The 18,615-nt window shown below is 43.6% G+C and overlaps 1 protein-coding gene and 1 non-coding gene across 2 annotated transcripts in view; one reads left to right on the top strand and one right to left on the bottom strand.

Annotated features, from left to right (window-relative positions):
- The window catches only part of RNF169 (ring finger protein 169), a 111,897-nt gene extending 96,182 nt beyond the window's left edge, over positions 1-15,715 (bottom strand). The window contains exon 1 of the mRNA XM_069203811.1: positions 15,232-15,715. Coding sequence (XP_069059912.1) covers positions 15,232-15,619 — 388 coding nt within the window. The 5' untranslated portion in view covers positions 15,620-15,715. The remainder of the gene's footprint in view (positions 1-15,231) is intronic.
- Positions 15,716-17,170: 1,455 nt separating this feature from the next.
- LOC138252492 (small Cajal body-specific RNA 2) lies at positions 17,171-17,575 on the top strand. The gene has a single exon (XR_011195225.1). It is a non-coding gene; the product is annotated as a small Cajal body-specific RNA 2 (non-coding RNA).
- Positions 17,576-18,615: the final 1,040 nt, after the last annotated feature.

The following is an 18,615-nucleotide window of genomic DNA, read 5'->3' as shown; positions in this document are numbered from 1 at the left end:
CACACTCACGACAGGGCTTAAAACCGGACTTCCTCTGCGACATTGTAATCTCAGAGAAAAACACAGCCAAAAAGCACACTAACTGTCGAACAGCAACAGTAGCTCCCTGGAAGATAACCGTTTCGAATGGCACGGAAAAAAGGGAACTGACGTCGGCGAGGACCTCTTATTGCCTGTATGACGTCAGACGGCGTCGCGTGGGCGAATGTGACGTCCTCGTGCAGAAGCTAGGAAGAAGATTTCTGTCGAGTGCTGGCGCAATGGGAGTATTCATTAGGTGAGGAATCCACAGGTAGTTGTATCCATCAGAAAGAGCACAATGCTGTCACTCCCAGTGAAGCAAATCGATAGATAGCAAATGAGATAGAATTTTAATAAAAACAAAAAGGTCTTGGTTAACGCTAGATCTAATTAGGGGCCCCAATCTTTTTTTTTTTAAAGTCACAAAAGTGCGCCCATGGTAAATGTCCTTGCATTAGTGAAGATTTATGGCTTTCATGAATTCAAAAGAATTTACAAAAGTGGGACAGGAAATCGTACTCCTACAAAATATTTCTGAACTGCATTTTAGCACAGGCAGATATACCTGAGTAGCTTTGCTCATGCGGAAATCTGTTGGGCGTTTATTCATTTTCCTTCCAACCACTTTTTCCCCAACCCTGGAAGAAATATTACTTCTGCCTTTGTCAGGAGTATGTTTCCAGCCTTTGAGCATGAGAAAATATAAATGAGCTGGTGAAAACCCCTCAAACATTCAAGTTAGTAGGTTGGCAGACTCAAAAGGGCACTACCCTGGGACTATTAGTTACTGTCACCTCCAGCCCCAATATGTAGATCTGCAAAAAGGTGGCAATATAAGGGGATTGCTAGTATTCAAACCCTACCATAGAATGAGCACAAGCATAATCAGAGCTCTTACATAATGTAATTACTACCATAATTGGTCATCACCCCATATAGCACCAAAGGGACAAGTGGATTATTATTTTTTTTTTAACAGGACAAGAAGTAGAGTTATGAAGCAACCTGTCCCATGGACAAGTGGATCTTTTATTAAATTCCACACCCCTGAAAGGCACTGTTTATTTGATGGTCCGTCAGGAGGATGCTGCTGAATGTCATGAAGGAAGTGGAGAAGGAGTTAAGGTTGTGTGTGGAGTGTGTTATTGTGCCGGTAGAGGCAAGAGAATGGTTGCCATAGTTGTGATAGGAGTTTAGGCAAATGAGGACAGATCGGCTTATGCGTAGACTTCAGGGGGCTCAACAAGGAGCTGTGGTGGGCAGATTTCTGCTTCCCAATTTGTTGGAGAAGCATCAAAGATGGATGCCTGGCTTTTTTTTTTTTTTTTACTATTCTAGACCTGGAGTCTGCATACAATCAGACCAAACTTCTTGCAAGACCTTACAGCAGTTATCACCCCTTGGGATGTTTTAAATCCCTCAGGAGCTCCTCTATGTGGCAGCCCTTTTTCAGAACGTGATGCATGATCTTTTAGGGGATCTTGGTAGTGTGAATTGTGTCCGGGGTCCAATCTACGGAACAACCTGGCATCAGCACAAAACTAGAATGCACAGTTTTGAAACATCTAAAGGGAGCTGGTATAAATCTGAAAAGGGAGAAGTGCAAAGTTAAAAAAAGAGATCACTTATTCGGGGCACACTGTTTCTTAGAAGGCTGTGAGACCCATGAAGGCATTAGTTGACACCATCTGAAGTCTGGAGAAACCTTAGAACAAAGAAAAAGTTAAGTACCCCTCAGGAATGGTGGACTTACAGTAGTTTTATTCCTAATATTTCTTCAAAAACAGTTCTTGGAGATTTGTTAAGGAAGAACACTGAATTTGAATGGGACAGATGTAAAAAAGAAGTTGAAGCCACAGAAAAGGATTTGACAGTCGCAATGGATTTGGAGCCACTGATTCCAGGTAAAGACACCATCACTGTAGCTGATGCCAATGGTAAAGGTTTGAGATCAATTCTAATACAAAGACATGGTGAGTGTGAAAGAGTGATCACATGTGCAACCAGGGCTCTGAAGAGAGCCAAGCACATGTATTTGGTAATTCAAAGACGGGTGAAGGAGCCACGTCTCATCTTATTGCAGTAATGTGTTTGTTTATAAGTGGGTTGAAGTGTTTTGTGATGTAACAAATCTGTCAAAGTGCTTGGAGACCATGTTTCGAAGAGAAGGATTTCCCAGGGGCATACTAACAATGGCACACCATTTTTGCTCTGATGAGGCTGAGGAGTTTATTAGCTGCTATTGCATCAAAACACAAACAAGCATTGGCAAAGCCAACATGTTTGCTTATGCAACATCTATTGACCTTGTCAATAGTTTTGGACATGTTGCATAGCAGTGCAGGATGTTGTGCAACATGGCTTAAAGAAATAAAAAGGACTGTGGCATGGCCATCATTGACCACATCATTGCAATTTTTTCCCTTTACCCCCAAATTGCACAGCAGCCCGTGCTTCTGTCAATTATGTCAGAAAAACATTGACAAGGCCAAATAGCTCTCACATATGCAAGTGCTATTTGGCTTTGTTAATGTTTACTGTGGCGGGAGGGTTGGAGGAGGTGGCGGAGTCTGTTGGGTGGCAGGAACATAACTGTTAGAGGAAAGATGGCGGAGGGGCAAGCAACAAGAGGGAAGTGAGAGGGATCAGCAACACAAGGAAGGAGCTGGAGAGGAGGGAGGGAGCAAGCAGCACAACGGACAGCAGGAGGAGGGAGAGGGGCAGTTGGAGCAAGAGCAAGGATGGTGACTGGTGGAACAGCCTTCTGATGCATGCACTCAAATAGAGTGCATGAAAATAGTTTTAAAAAAGTACCTGCAGGAAAGCACGGTCAGTGGAAGGGCACTGGCAGTAGACAGGAACTTCTACTTATGTTGTTATGGAATATGGCTTAAAGTTAAAAAAAAAAAAAAAAAAAGTATGATGCAGACATGTAAAAATATATAAATAAAAAAAAGCAAGGGATTGTGGATGGGGGGAATCAAGCAACACAAGAGAGGAGTTTGGGAAACACAGAAGGAGGAGGGTGGGGGTTTGGGTGAAAGAGCAAGTGGAAGGACAAGGACAGCAGGATGGTGAGAACAGCTGGTAGGAAAGGGTGACACCAGAGGGGTGAAGGAGAGGGATCGCTGACGCATGACTAATAGTAAATTGAAAAACAAAAAGCTTGCAGAACAAGTTGAAATACACGGACTACAGGAAGCTGTACTTGGCCTATGCTCCACAGCCGGGACAAAGACTCAAACCCCAGGAGGAAGCTGGAGGAGAGGAGGATTCGTTGACCAATAGGAGGGCAAGGAAATGAGTGACATGGGAGCTAACCAGTGGTCGGGCTCTAAGCCCATTTTAGGTTTTTCTTTTCAAGAGTTGTTGGAAGTGCTGTGCAGGCGAAATCTTCACAAAAAAAAAACAAATGACCACAATTTTTCGCAATTTAAGTGGTGGTCACCTTTTGCTATTTTCTGTGGTTTCTACCCGCTTTGTTTGCTTTGAAAACATATGAAAACCAAGGGTAAACACAGAAAGCTATACATTTCTGAAAGCTAGACAAAATACAGAATTTAGCAAGGAGTAATTTGCTTAAATGGCTTGTGGTTTTCCCAGGAAACAAACGTTAATATCAAAAACTACTGGAAATAAGAAAAAAATAACCGGAGACACTCAGATTCCTTAGGTTGCAGGGATATATAGTGTTTTTGTTGTTCAATAATACGAGCAATAGACAACTGAGATGCAGCTATGGTTTTTAAACGTTTATCAACCTTGCATCAATTAAGATGGTAAAATCTGATGACTGAAAAGTTGGTATGCTTTTTGAGATGTGCCCAAGCTAATTCATTTAGGCATAGTGTTAATCTTTATAAATCTGAATTTGGGGTTACCTATAATATCACATGATTCAATCAGAATTTTGTAAAATGTGTTTGCTCATGCACACTGGCTTAGATTTGGAGGCCAAATATAGGGAGATATTCAATCAAAAACAAAACGTTTTCTACTACTATGTATTGCCACACTTTTCTTGATAAAACTAGTGCCCTAGTTATGTGGCTATAGCTCTCAGCCAGAATAGGGAAGGTCCCAAAAAGCAACATGAAATCATCAAGATTTTGCCTTTGAAATACATCCATTCTTGCACTTTATGTGGCTGCAGTATTTGGGCCCAGCTCTGCTGGTACTAAGGGAAAACTACGAAACCCAGGCATTTCTGAAAAACTGACTGTCGCATGACTGGATCCCACTAGATTTTCCTACCTCGAATACCCTGCAAAGGTCATACTTATGCTAAAATCTTAGATTTTCCTAGTATTTCTGTAAGGAAGAGTTCAACAATCTGTGAAGATCCACAAAATTCCTATAATCCAGCATTCCCCAGCTTCTCCTGATAAGACAAATACCCTACTTGGGTGGCTGGGTCAACGGCCTACAACAGGTCTTATATGGTTGCAGATTTTGTCCTTTCCAATCACATGCTTTGGGTCCACCCACATATACTTGGGAGGCAGCATTTAATTCAAGAAAACTGAGGGAACGCAAAGTAGTAAGACTTTGGCTATTGACTAGAAGTGCCAGAGTTGGTGTCACAAATATGGGGAAATGGCCTCTTTTGACCCATACTTTGATGTTCACATGGTATTTTAGGTAAATAAAGGTTCTTGGATCTAAGCAAACCACACAACCCTGGATTCCCCTTGGTTCCTATGTTTTGAAAGGGCCCAGGTTTGCTCGAGTTCCCTGGTTGCCGGCTAGTCCAAAACCGAATACTGCAGCCATTCACCATGGCCAATGAGAAGAAACTGGATTTTCTGGGCAGAATCTTGACATCCGGCTGGCAGCAACGGGGTAATCCATCCCCCCACACCATTTGGCCCTCCCCTGGGGTGCCGAGAAGGGCTTTACAAAGGTCGGGTGGGAAAAAGACTGTTGGTGCCTTTTGGGCTGGGAGCAAACACAGATTCCAGAACAGAGTACCCCTACCCCAATCATTTTTTTAAATCCTGTTCTTGAGGGTAGGGGCAGATTAGGATTAATTAACTAGCCTAAGGGAAGACTGAAGGTTTGGGGTGGGTGAGCGCTTAGCAGTTTAGAATTCCCCAGAGAGGTAATTTCCAAGGCCTTTCCACAGGCCTGGCATATGGCCTCACCCAGCATGGACTGGTCAAAGTAGCCGAGACCGAAATTCCTTACAGCATCAGTATAGTGTGTGTGTATATATCTGTGAAGGTTCCATTTGGCATCTCCAGGGCTGCCACTGAACAAGAGTAGAAGTGCTAATACTACAGCCACAAACAAGATGAAGCCACAAGGAATGCTTTTGTGACTTACAGCGTGCTGTAGTCTGGGAGGGATGTTGGCAGCGATCTTACTAACAGATCAGGAGCTGCAGTGTCCATTAGGGGTGTGCATCGGCCCACAAAATAACTGCAAGGCCACTGCAACCACAACATCGTTCTAGAAAGAAATTAAAATTTCATATAAGGGTACAGGTCCTAATCATTTACTAAAAATATTTCAATATCTAATCAATATAAATTGTTAAATTATAGAAAAAAAATACTATCAGTTTGGAAAAATACAAAAACTAGAATACAAAATAAACATTTAAAAAAAAAAAAAGAAAAAAAAAATACATTTTCTTGCCTGACTACCAAAAAAAACAAAAAAACACCTTTAAGCAGCAAATCATTTATCTGAGATGCATTTAAAAATGTAATAAAAACTAAGTATCATTTAAGACAAAATTCCAAAGACTTATTAAATTACTTCAAATAAAACAAATTGACATAAGCACAGCATAAAAATTACTCCTGTTTATCAATTATAGTAATAACTAAAAATTACTATCTTCACACCTATTCGTCTACAACAAAAAAACAGTAACAAACAAATTAATTCACATTAAAAAATTACAAAAAGTAAACAATTAAAAAAGTATTTTATAGAATTTCATTTATTTGTTTCAGCCCAAGGCCATACAAATAATACAAATCATTAAAATAAAAAGTAAAAATTGAAAAAAGGAAGAGACTTTAAAATATAACACATTTCCCAGAACAAAGATAAATAAAGTCTATATTTTGTCCAACAGTGGAGACTATTATTGGCCCCAGTTCACCATGGTGCTTCGATCTGGCCTGTTTCCAAGCTCGGAAGATGTAAAGGGACACTTTTTTTTTTTTTTTTTTTTAATTCACTTCTTCTGAGTCGGTCCAAATGCAGAGGAACAGGGCCACACCTTCTTATGTTGGGGTTAAAAATAATGGTTGGGGATTTCCCTTTGCAATGCAGCAGTACATGAGCATAAAAGCATAAAGTGCAAATCTAGCAAGGTGATTAATATTCAATCAAATATTTAACAGATTAAGCGAATATTAAATTAAAGTACATTTTAATTAACTTCCCACCATATTCCACTACAAACTGAACAACCTGCTACTAAAAAATAACTTACTATTAATCATATACATTATAAACTAAAATATGTACCAATTAAAAAAAATTATATAATCAACTTCAATAAGATAAACTAATCATTAAATACATAATTGAACTTCCCACTCTATTCCCCGCCAAAATCCAATACTATAAAATAATTACATTCAAAAACAAAAATTCTAAATACTTAAATTACAAACTATGCATTTTAAAAGAATACTAATCGTACTAACACCTAAAATTAATATATTAACTAAAATGTAGCAAGTTAAATAAAAAGAACTATATAAACTATATTAAAATACAATATTCTTGAAAGGAATAATATATAGCCAAATATATATATATATATATATATATATATATATTGTTGCCAAAGACATTCTGTCCCAAAATATTTTGGTAGTAACACTATATTTTAACTATGTTTATGTCCCACCATAATAAAAACTCGAAATTATGTCTAACATTACAAATGCCTCCACCCTGAAACCATGGTGGAAAGCATCTTCAGTCACACCACTTGTTCTTTGGACAAACTGGCTCTTTTCACCAACAAGAGGTGGCTTACTTCAAAGAATTAGCCAAAACCTGAACATCAGCATCAAGATTTGATATCCAAGAGTAAGATCCTCACTAAAACGCAAGAAAATGAAGGAGTAAAACAAACGAAGATGCCTAGTTCCTTCAAACAATCTGCATATCCTCAACCAAATGAAGATTTTAAAAATACCAGTCACAAATTCAAAAGTAAAACGCACCCAAATGCTGCAAGGACCACTATGTTCAAATTCAAAATGACTAAAATAGGAGCCACCACTCTGCAAAGTAGCCTTTTATCTAGTGACTAGAGTGGCTAAAGTACAGGCTCTGAATTAGGAAGTGGCTCTGGTGATTGCTCTTAAAAAATAAAAGCATTCAAGATTTGTGGGGCTGTGCTATCTAGTACATTAAGACATTTTTCCACTCAGTCAAACCACATGCAAAAACCAGAATGAAATTTGAGTCGTTCCTACTGCCTTTAAACATGCCATTACCATGTCACCTTTAAAGGAGACACCTGTAGGCCAACTGGTGAAAAGTTTTCGGACCAAAAAGCCCTAACCCAAGCAAATCATGGAAAGAGGTAACACTCCACTTTAGCAGACACAGATGGTCATAGGGTAGTCTTCAGAATCTACATGGATTACTGAACCAGTTCTGCCCAACATCAAAGACAAGAGTCTCCTGTTTCTTGATGAGGGCAAGAAAGGGATCCTTAATAAGGTTGGTTTGGCCTGGTCAATGTGTGTCCAAAGCCATGTAATCTTTAATCAGAGGACTCTGCTGCGTCATGGATCATCTCTACGAGTTCAGTTCAATGAGTTTTAGTCCAACACCATGCTACACACAACTAATAAAACAATACCAGGAACACATTGACAAATATGTTGACAGCATAACCACTGCATTTAAAGTATTTTGGAAATGTATAATGTCTTCCATCAATGCAGTGGCAAATAGATGCCAAAGAAAACAGTGCACAGACTAGAAAATCTCCAACCATTCAAACTGAACCATCAGGTAAATATCACGGTAATAAATCAAGAGGATTGGTCATATCTTTTTTTGACCAATACAATATTTGCATCATAATTTCCAAAAAAACATCGATAAGCTGCAAATGTTAAAAAAACAGATGGTTAGAATGTGTCAACCTACAAAATCATTCTCTCATAAATAATCACTCAAAAGGCCCAAAATTATTTATTCTCATCTTCAACTGAAAACCAAATGAAATGGTGATAGAGAATAGAGGACACCAGCCATCGTTTTGCATAGTGTTTGAAACCCACCTTCCTCCTTTAATGTCATGCACAAACTTTCTCGAACCCTGCACTAATCTGAAGATTCTAAATGGTGGTGAAGAGTGCTTTACAAAACGTTCGACAAAATGGAACATCACGCCAAACCTAAAAGATCTTACCCATTCACACTCAGATCAATGGGAAATGAATCTATGGTAAAAGAAGTATACATGTAACCTATGTCATTTGAGCCTGTGTATAAGGAGGTGGGGGGGGGGGGGGGGAGAACATGCACCCTTGCTCTTTCTGGTTTAAGTTGCTACCTGCCAACTGTCATACCAAAATGACTTTTTTATTGTTCAATGTGGTTAAAAAATGGAAAACAAGCATATCATAATAATATATGCCTCTTCGAAAAAGTATCCTAAAATAACAAATATTAGAAGAAATCACTTCAAAAGTGTTTCAGAGCCGCCTGAACTACCAGACTAGAGAAGCAGCTAGCAGCACTGCTTAGAGAGCTAAGAAAGTGGAATTACCACTGGGAATAGAGAGACAGCTTGTAGGAGGCTGGACTGGCTTGTAGTGAGTACCAAGGGGTACTTACACCTTGCACCAGGCCCATTTATCCCTTATTAGTGTATAGGGTGTCTAGCAGCTTAGGCTGATAGATAATGGTAGCTTAGCAGAGCAGCTTAGGCTGAACTAGGAGACGAGTGAAGCTCCTACAGTACCACTAGTGTCATATGCACAATATCATAAGAAAACACAATACACAGATATACTAAAAATAAAGGCACTTTATTTTTATGACAATATGCCAAAAGTATCTCAGTGAGTACCCTCAGTATGAGGATAGCAAATATACACAAGATATATGTACACAATACCAAAATATGCAGTAATAGTATTAGAAAACAGTGCAAACAATGTATAGTTACAATAGGATGCAATGGGGACACATAGAGATAGGGGCAACACAAACCATATACTCCAAAAGTGGAATGCGAACCACGAATGGACCCCAAACCTATGTGACCTTGTAGAGGGTCGCTGGGACTGTAAGAAAACAGTTAGGGTTAGAAAAATAGCCCACCCCAAGACCCTGAAAAGTGAGTGCAAAGTGCACTAAAGTTCCCCAAAGGACATAGAAGTCGTGATAGGGGAATTCTGCAGGAAAGACACAAACCAGCAATGCAACAACGATGGATTTCCAGTCGAGGGTACCTGTGGAACAAGGGGACCAAGTCCAAAAGTCACAAGCAAGTCAGAGATGGGCAGATGCCCAGGAAATGCCAGCTGTGGATGCAAAGAAGCTACTACTGGACAGTAGAAGCTGAAGGTTCTGCAGGAACAACAAGGGCTAGAGACTTCCCCTTTGGAGGATGGATCCCCCACGCGGTGGAGAGTCGTGCAGAAGTGTTTTCCTGAAGAAAGACCGCCAACAAGCCTTGCTAGCTGCAAATCGTGCGGTTAGGGTTTTTGGATGCTGCTGTGGCCCAGGAGGGACCAGGATGTCGCCAATTACGTCTGGGGACAGAGGGGGCATCGAGCAAGACAAGGAGCCCTCTCAGAAGCAGGCAGCACCCGCAGAAGTGCCGGAACAGGCACTACGAAGTAGAGTGAAACGGTGCTCACCCGAAGTTGCACAAAGGAGTCCCACGCCGCCGGAGGACAACTTAGGAGGTCGTGCAATGCAGGTTAGAGTGCTGTGGACCCAGGCTGGACTGTGCACAAAGGATTTCTGCCGGAAGTGCACGGAGGCCGGAGTAGCTGCAAAAGTCGCGGTTCCCAGCAATGCAGTCTGGCGTGGGGAGGCAAGGACTTACCTCCACCAAACTTGGACTGAAGAGTCACTGGACTGTGGGAGTCACTTGGACAGAGTTGCTGGATTCAAGGGACCTCGCTCGTCGTGCTGAGAGGAGACCCAGGGTACCGGTGATGCAGTTCTTTGGTGCCTGCGGTTGCAGGGGGACGATTCCGTCGACCCACAGGAGATTTCTTCGGAGCTTCTAGTGCAGAGAGGAGGCAGACTACCCCCTCAGCATGCACCACCAGGAAAACAGTCGAGAAGGCGGCAGGATCAGCGTTACAGAGTTGCAGTAGTCGTCTTCGCTACTTTGTTGCAGTTTTGCAGGCTTCCAGCGCGGTCAGCAGTCGATTCCTTGGCAGAAGGTGAAGAGAGAGATGCAGTGGAACTCGGATGAGCTCTTGCATTCGTTATCTAAGGAATCCCCAAAGACAGAGACCCTAAATAGCCAGAAAAGAGGGTTTAGCTACCTAGGAGAGAGGATAGGCTAGCAACACCTGAAGGAGCCTATCAGAAGGAGTCTCTGACGTCACCTGCTGGCACTGGCCACTCAGAGCAGTCCAGTGTGCCAGCAGCACCTCTGTTTCCAAGATGGCAGAGGTCTGGAGCACACTGGAGGAGCTCTGGGCACCTCCCAGGGGAGGTGCAGGTCAGGGGAGTGGTCACTCCCCTTTCCTTTGTCCAGTTTTGCGCCAGAGCAGGGCTGAGGGGTCCCTGAACCGGTGTAGACTGGCTTATGCAGAAATGGGCACCATCTGTGCCCATGAAAGCATTTCCAGAGGCTGGGGGAGGCTACTCCTCCCCTGCCTTCACACCATTTTCCAAAGGGAGAGGGTGTAACACCCTCTCTCAGAGGAAGTCCTTTGTTCTGCCATCCTGGGCCAAGCCTGGCTGGACCCCAGGAGGGCAGAAACCTGTCTAAGGGGTTGGCAGCAGCAGCAGCTGCAGTGAAACCCCGGGAAAGGCAGTTTGGCAGTGCCAGGGTCTGTGCTACAGACCCGTGGGATCATGGGATTGCACCAACAATGCCAGGATGGCATAGAGGGGGCAAATCCGTGATCTTAGACATGTTACATGGCCATATTCGGAGTTACCATTGTGAAGCTACATATAGGTAGTGACCTATATGTAGTGCACACGTGTAATGGTGTCCCCGCACTCACAAAGTCCGGGGAATTGGCCCTGAACAATGTGGGGGCACCTTGGCTAGTGCCAGGGTGCCCACACACTAAGTAACTTAGCACCCAACCTTTACCAGGTAAAGGTTAGACATATAGGTGACTTATAAGTTACTTAAGTGCAGTGTAAAATGGCTGTGAAATAACGTGGACGTTATTTCACTCAGGCTGCAGTGGCAGGCCTGTGTAAGAATGGTCAGAGCTCCCTATGGGTGGCAAAAGAAATGCTGCAGCCCATAGGGATCTCCTGGAACCCCAATACCCTGGGTACCTCAGTACCATATACTAGGGAATTATAAGGGTGTTCCAGTATGCCAATGTAAATTGGTAAAATTGGTCACTAGCCTGTTAGTGACAATTTGAAAGAAATGAGAGAGCATAACCACTGAGGTTCTGATTAGCAGAGCCTCAGTGAGACAGTCATAACACAGGTAACACATTCAGGCACACTTATGAGCCCTGGGGCCCTGGCTGGCAGGGTCCCAGTGACACATACAACTAAAACAACATATATACAGTGAAAAATGGGGGTAACATGCCAGGCAAGATGGTACTTTCCTACACAGCTGCAGCACTGCCTTGAGGATTTAGAATGGAGGAGTTACTGACAGGACCAGAGAAGCAGCTAGCAGCACTGTCTGGAGGACTTAAAATGAGGAATTACCAATAGGACAAGAGAAGCAGCTAGAAGCATTGTCTAAAGGACTAAGAAAGAGGAATTTCCAATGGGACCAGAGAAGCAGCTTGCAGCTCTTCCTAGAGTTCAAAGAATGAGGAATTACCACCGGGACCAGAGAAGCAGCTGAAGCATTGTCTACAGGACTAAGAATGAGGAATTACCAATGGGACCAGAGCAGCAGCTTGCAGCATCGTCTAGGGGACTTAGAATGAGGAATTACTGACGGACCAGAGAAGCACCTGCAGCATTGTCCACAGGACTATCAATAAGGAATTACCACCGAGACCAGAGAAGAAGCCAGCAGCACTGCTACAAGATAAAGAATGAGGATATACCACTGGGACCAGAGAAGCAGCTGCAGCATTGTTTAGAGGACTTTAGAATGAGGAAGACTGAAAGTGGATGAGAGTGTGTCTGCCAGAGGATGCAAAACACACACACACACACACACACACAGCCAATTATTTCTAAAACAGCAGTGGATAGAAAAATGGCTTAGAAAACATCAATTAAGTAAACTCAAGCACATAGCTATGGAAAACCAAAATAACTCCAATGCTCAGACAGGAGGAGGGGCCATCACACGCTGTAACAGGAAGATGCGTAAACATAGTATGATGGCCAACAAAAATGTTCTCTTAGTGAAATCGCCTGGGAGGGAACTAAGCACACAAAGGAGGGACAAATTTAGAAAAATACTCCAATAAAAAGGAAGCATTTAAGGCGAGCACAACAAAGAACGAATGGCAATTTTGGGCGTGGATAAAAGCCCATAGACTGAATACAGCATGTCTTGCAGACAGAGCATGTGCGCCGCCTAGGCTCGACACAATGACGTTTGCCATCCCACAAACCATGAAAGCAGGGCACAAACTGGGTAAAATTAGCTTAGGCAATTTGCATCAGTGTCAGTTCATCCCAATCCCCCTCCTTCGCGGTCAGAGTTGAGGTAAAAGCTAAGCAATGTATATTATATATGCAGGTTAACGCATGAATAATAGAGCATATTTGACCATACAAACCATGTGTAGTGGTCTGAGAGGCTTTACGGTTAGGTTTTGTTTTAATGAAGAGGCCTCCTGAATATTTCAGTACCATAAAAAACAGACTTACTATTAACTCAAATAGAAAAATGAAAAGAACATTTATTTTACTTATGTAAACCATACATATTTCTACATGTTGAGGAGCTGAATTCATGAATGAGTCGAAATGGCATTTTAAAATAAGGGTTGCAATTCGTTTGGTGCATTTAAAGAGCAATTTTCCCCAAAAAAATAATGGAGTGATAAAGGTATGCAAGATTGCTTTGAATTGCAGCCCCATGTCTCAGACACCTGTTTAGAAATGTTGACCCCTCTTTTACATCTTGGATGATATTTACTAATATTTGACAAAACACAACAACCAAATTTGATCCGCTGACTTGCAACAGAGGAAAAAAAAATGCACCATTTCTACTAAGCTGGTGCACTTCTACTAAGATGGTGCATTTTTCTCTCTCCCACCCCCCCCAGCGCTGGTGCAATTTTACCTGGCATGAAGCAGTGGACACACGCTAGCCCCGTAGTGCAAGAATGGTTCTCTAAAGCATAGGTTTTGTACCGGAAGGGGACACTTCCAGTATTTAAAAAAAAAAACTATTCCTGTTTTACTTCGCATTTGTGTTATACAATGGGGCATACCTGCAAACTAGGAATAAATAAGGAGAAATTAAAATGTATCCTCTTTACACCTGCCTTGAGGCAGCATAAGGTTTTAGCACAAACCCCGTTAACTCATGTTAGTAGGTTGTTGCACTGGAACATCCATGTACCACTGATACAACACCCACTGGCGCAAAGTGGCACATAATAAAACTTTAGGTTACTTTTCAACACAAATCCTGGTTTGCGTTGGAAAGTAAATAGCATCCCAACACGTTGCACCGAATTTGCATCACTTTTGTGATACAAACCAGTGCAAAAAGTTAGAAAATCTGGGCCCTTGTCTTTTTGAAAGAAAGCAAATGCAGTATATGGACTGTGCACACGTTCAGCCAGTACACATAAATGGCCCTGGCTCAACCCTTGTGCACTTATAATAAATAACAAGTGGAGCCAAAAAGACATATTAACCTTGTGCCTATGACTCCTACGGACTATTAAAGCAAACAGAGGCAAAAATTCCAGAATAAAAAATGCAAAAAAGAGTCGCCGCGCCATTGTTAAAGTATCAGCACTCGATTCTTCCACATCTGCAAATGACCAGTATGTTCACTGCAAAAATGCGACAGCCATACCGCTATATATTAACGAGCTTTCAATAGCCAAAACGGCACCGAATGAAAGAGCGAGATTGTCAGAACACACCAAGAATACGATGCTGTAATCTGAGTCAGTACATACTACGTTTTAGAACACTATTGCTATGTATTCGTTTTATACAGGAGTTTGGCAAAAGCATGAACTAAATACGTTTACACCAGGCACGCAAAGCTATCAACATCAGTGGTATTATGGACACAGGTTTGTGAAATAGAAACACTGACAAAGAAGGAAGCGCCATTTGTCAACAAGTTCACGTAGGCATGTGGGCAAAGTACGCGAAGGAGTGTTTTGTAATAACTGGGATCAATAACAAAGTTTTGAACAAGAAGTGTAAATGCACCAGTGAGCAGAAGTGTTTGGCGCATAGTTACTTTCCTTATGAAGTAACTGTGTTACTCTCCCGGGGGTGGTAACGACCTGACCTCTATGAAGAGAGACAGCCCTGACCAAACATATCTGAAGCAGGAAGAACATCCAGTCACGCTGCTTGGGAGCCTAGCGTGCAAGGACTGCCGCTGAATAAACATGCCAAGGGCCTGACGGTGCTGTGACAGCTCACGTGGGGAGTCAGCAGTCACGGCCTCCTAGCATGCACAACAGGTCACCCAGCAGCAGCGTCAGTCAATGACAGCAGCTGGGGTTAAAGTGAGGGCAGCTGGAGTTAAAGTGAGGGCAGCTGGAGTTAAAGTGAGGGCAGCTAACACTAAAATGGGGGCACCCAGGATTAAAGTGGGGGCAGCTAACACTAAAGTGGGGGCACCTGGGATTAAAGTGAGGGCAGCTAACACTAAAGTGGGGGCAGCTAACACTAAAATGGGGGCAGCTGGGATTAAAGTGAGGGGAAGCTAACACTAAAGTGGGGGCAGCTGGGATTAAAGTGAGGGGAAGCTAACACTAAAATTGGGGCACCCAGGATTAAAGTGGGGGCAGCTAACACTGAAGTGGGGGCACCTGGGATTAAAGTGAGGGCAGCTAACACTGAAGTGGGGGCACCTGGGATTAACGTCCGCACCTCCTAGCGCTGCCTGTGGCGGGGCGCCGCTCTCCTCCTCCTGCTCCCTCTGGCGGCAGCGCTCCGGGAAGCTCCGTCGCACTCGCTCCCACAGCTCCGGGTCCACCAGGCTCTTGTCCCGGCTGCGCTGCCGAGCCCAGTTGGAGACGCGGGTGCGGCAGAGCGGGCAGCACAGGCTGGCCAGCCCCACGGCGCGCTGGAAGCAGGACAGGCACATGGAGTGGCGGCACGGCATGGTCACCGGCCGCAGCAGGACGTCCAGGCACAGCGGGCACGCCGCCTCCTCCCGGGACAGGGGCTCCAGCCCGCTCTCCGAGGCCTCCCCGCGGCCGGAGGCGGCGGCGGCGACACTCCCGCAGTCCCCTCGGCCGCGGCTCACCGCCGCCATTTTCCGCCCCGTTCAACGGCCGGCGGACCTGGCCCAACGCTCGGCTCCGCCCCCTCGTTCCACGCGCGCGAGGCGGCACCCCGGCCCTCGGAGGCACGGCGCTCTGACGCACGTCACCCCGTGCGTGTGAACGACTCCCAAGCGGCAAACACCGCAGAGATAGGAGCACTCCGTGAAAACACAAGCACACGGGGCAGACAGCGTCACCCAGCCGGACAACTTACTAACAAAAAGTACAAATAAATGCATTTTAATGTTTCATTTTAAACAAATGTAGCTGCTAATTAATATTTCATATACATTTATATTTTCACAGATTGTTCACTCTTGTCCATTTTAACACGCAGGTTTACATTTAATGCAGCATTTAAGACATGTTTTTTAGGCTAGTGGTAAGAACCGTATTTTTAGTACGGAAATGCCCGACGGCGCGTTTAGTCTGCGGGCAGCAGTACACGCGCCAACGTGGCTGCCACGTTCGTGCACCGGGTGGAGGCGGCTTGCCTGACTGCCGTCTGGTGAGCCCCGCTACAGGTTTAAATACCAATGAATCAGAAATGATACATGAGGCGAATACAAAAAAAAAAACTAAATACATGATTGGTTTTGAGTCGTTTAGAAAGCAATGGTGCTACATGCGGTTATTTTTAATATACACCAAATGTTGACTTTTGACAAAATAACATAATAGGTGTACGTTGTAATTCCTAAATGAAATCGTTCTGTTTGCGTGTTTATAATCCAGAGAAACTGCCCGCCCGGCCTCCCTGAAATAAATGTGTTCTGCACTGACGAACGGTCCCAGTTGGAGGCCTGCCTCAACCAAATGATGAGAGACGGCCAAAAATACGCACGTTAATAAAAACACTTTAGTCCTTTCCTTGTATTTATACTACTCGAATGTTAAAGTGACCTCCTAAACTTGGAATATATAACATCGTATATAACACCAAACTGCTAAAAAATATTCTGGTAAACAAATAGCTGCGCCCTTTTCCAGGAAAAGTTCAAGCGCTTTCTCGATTGGCTCGCCTGCATGGCCTGACGAACGCTCTCTTGAATGGTTGCTGAACTTCAACCAATCGCAGAGCAGAGTGATGCCCTTGCAGGGACTAAGCCAGTGAAGACGGACAGAAGCCTAGTATGGCCAGCGGCCATCTTTTAGAAATGAAACGGTGCCCTTTTGTCGAAAAACTAAATTGCTAACTATCAACCTGAGGCGATACCAAGTGTCCGCAACTCGCCCATCTGAGCCGCCAAGCATTATATTATGAAATATATCTAAAACTGACCAAGGTATTTGAATAGTTATCTGTTATAAGACGCCACTGTTTTTCCTTATGAATCATATTATAGACCTAAATAAAGATTTTTTTTCTCGCAGGCCCAAAAATACTTTATTCCTTCCTAAAATTATATGTAGGTTCTATTTTGTAGTTTTTACATAAATACATGCATGCGCTATTTAGTTGTGTTGTACCTCTTTAGTGTTTATTAGTTATTGACGATTGGACAAATGATTCCCAGAATGCACTGGGTGCGTTTTTGCGTGTATAAAAGCACGAGCTCTTCTGTGTCCGTGTGCAGAACGGTGAGATGTTTGGATGGAGGGCGTGTAAAGTGTGTCTGTACTGCGTGATCAATGGCTGTTTTTTGTGTGTGAGTATTTACTGTGCAGTGGAATTGTGTGTCTGATCTCGCCTTCGGCACTTTTACACATTGATCTTATTTGACCGGCCCGGGGTTCTCCGCTCCTGGCCCCGGGCTGGGATGAGAAGGCTTCCTCAGCCGCTAGCCCCGTCGCCGGGCTCTGTGCGCAGAGGCTCCGAGCATCAGGCAGCGGATCCCGCCTTCGGGCTCAGACGTGATGAGTCGATCAGATATACTAGGCCGGGGGTGCGAGGCTTCGGCCCAGAGCACCGACCCGCCCGTGAGTATCCAGCGATCCTGATCTGAGCCCCGGCGAGGAGCGCGCCCGGTCGTGAGGAGGGGATTCTTCGTGAGTTTCTTGGTGACCCTGGCACATGAGTGGATTTGGCAGCGTGTAGGTTAACCTTGTAGGCAGTCGACTTACAAAGCAATATCCTTATACTTTCGGTGGGGACACTTGTAAATGATTTTTATCCACCGATAGCGAGTGGCAGTTTAAGGTGGTGCTGGCAAAACCAGGCAGTCAAACGTAACCGGCTGAACCGATACTCCCAAAGAAGTGAAAACACGTCTTCCTAATATGAAATGTTGACGCTCCGATTTTTTTTTTTTAATTTAAAATTCAATGTTACCTCTAACATATCTCGTTTTCTGGGCATAGTAGGTTGATGGTGTGATTTCCATCGCAGGGTCATGTTTTTTTTTTATCGTTGATACAAGGTGTGGAATACGCTTCAGCGGCAGGTAAGTTTTGTGGATCCTTTAAAAAATAAAATAAAAAAAAAAGCAGGTTGACACGTCCGTTTTGGACCACAGCTAACGTCCGTCTGTTGCACACGTTCTCGAGTCCTCACCACCAGTTCCTTTAGCAAGTCCCATGCAAGTGTAAGGCATGCGCTATAAATACCACACATTCCTTCCTTTTAATAAATATATGTAATTGAATCAGGTTTAAGCACAATAATTACAGATCACAATTATACTTGTTTTATTTTTTATATCTAACACAAAATCCCGATACTTACTTGGCAATCTTGCCACCCGTCCGCTACGCATATCAAACAGAGGCAATTCCTCTTGGTTATTAATGCAAGAGGGGTCCGACACTTGGCCCTGTTTTTCTTGGGCTGGTGATAACCCATTTTGGATGACTGAAGGTGTAGAACTTGAAGAATGCCCTTGTAGATCATGCCTCGTAGAGTGTTCTTGTTCGGTTTGCAGATGCTCATCATTTTGCCCCACCTCTGGCCATAGCCACTCAAAATCAAAACAAGATTTTTTGCGTACGTTCATACCACAGCGCTTCACCTTGGCACTGCACTTGGCCAATTTACCACAATGCCATA

This window comes from Pleurodeles waltl, chromosome 8 (assembly GCF_031143425.1).
Source record: "Pleurodeles waltl isolate 20211129_DDA chromosome 8, aPleWal1.hap1.20221129, whole genome shotgun sequence".
Classification (NCBI taxonomy): domain Eukaryota; kingdom Metazoa; phylum Chordata; class Amphibia; order Caudata; family Salamandridae; genus Pleurodeles; species Pleurodeles waltl.
This window is presented reverse-complemented; position numbering and strand designations above follow the sequence as displayed.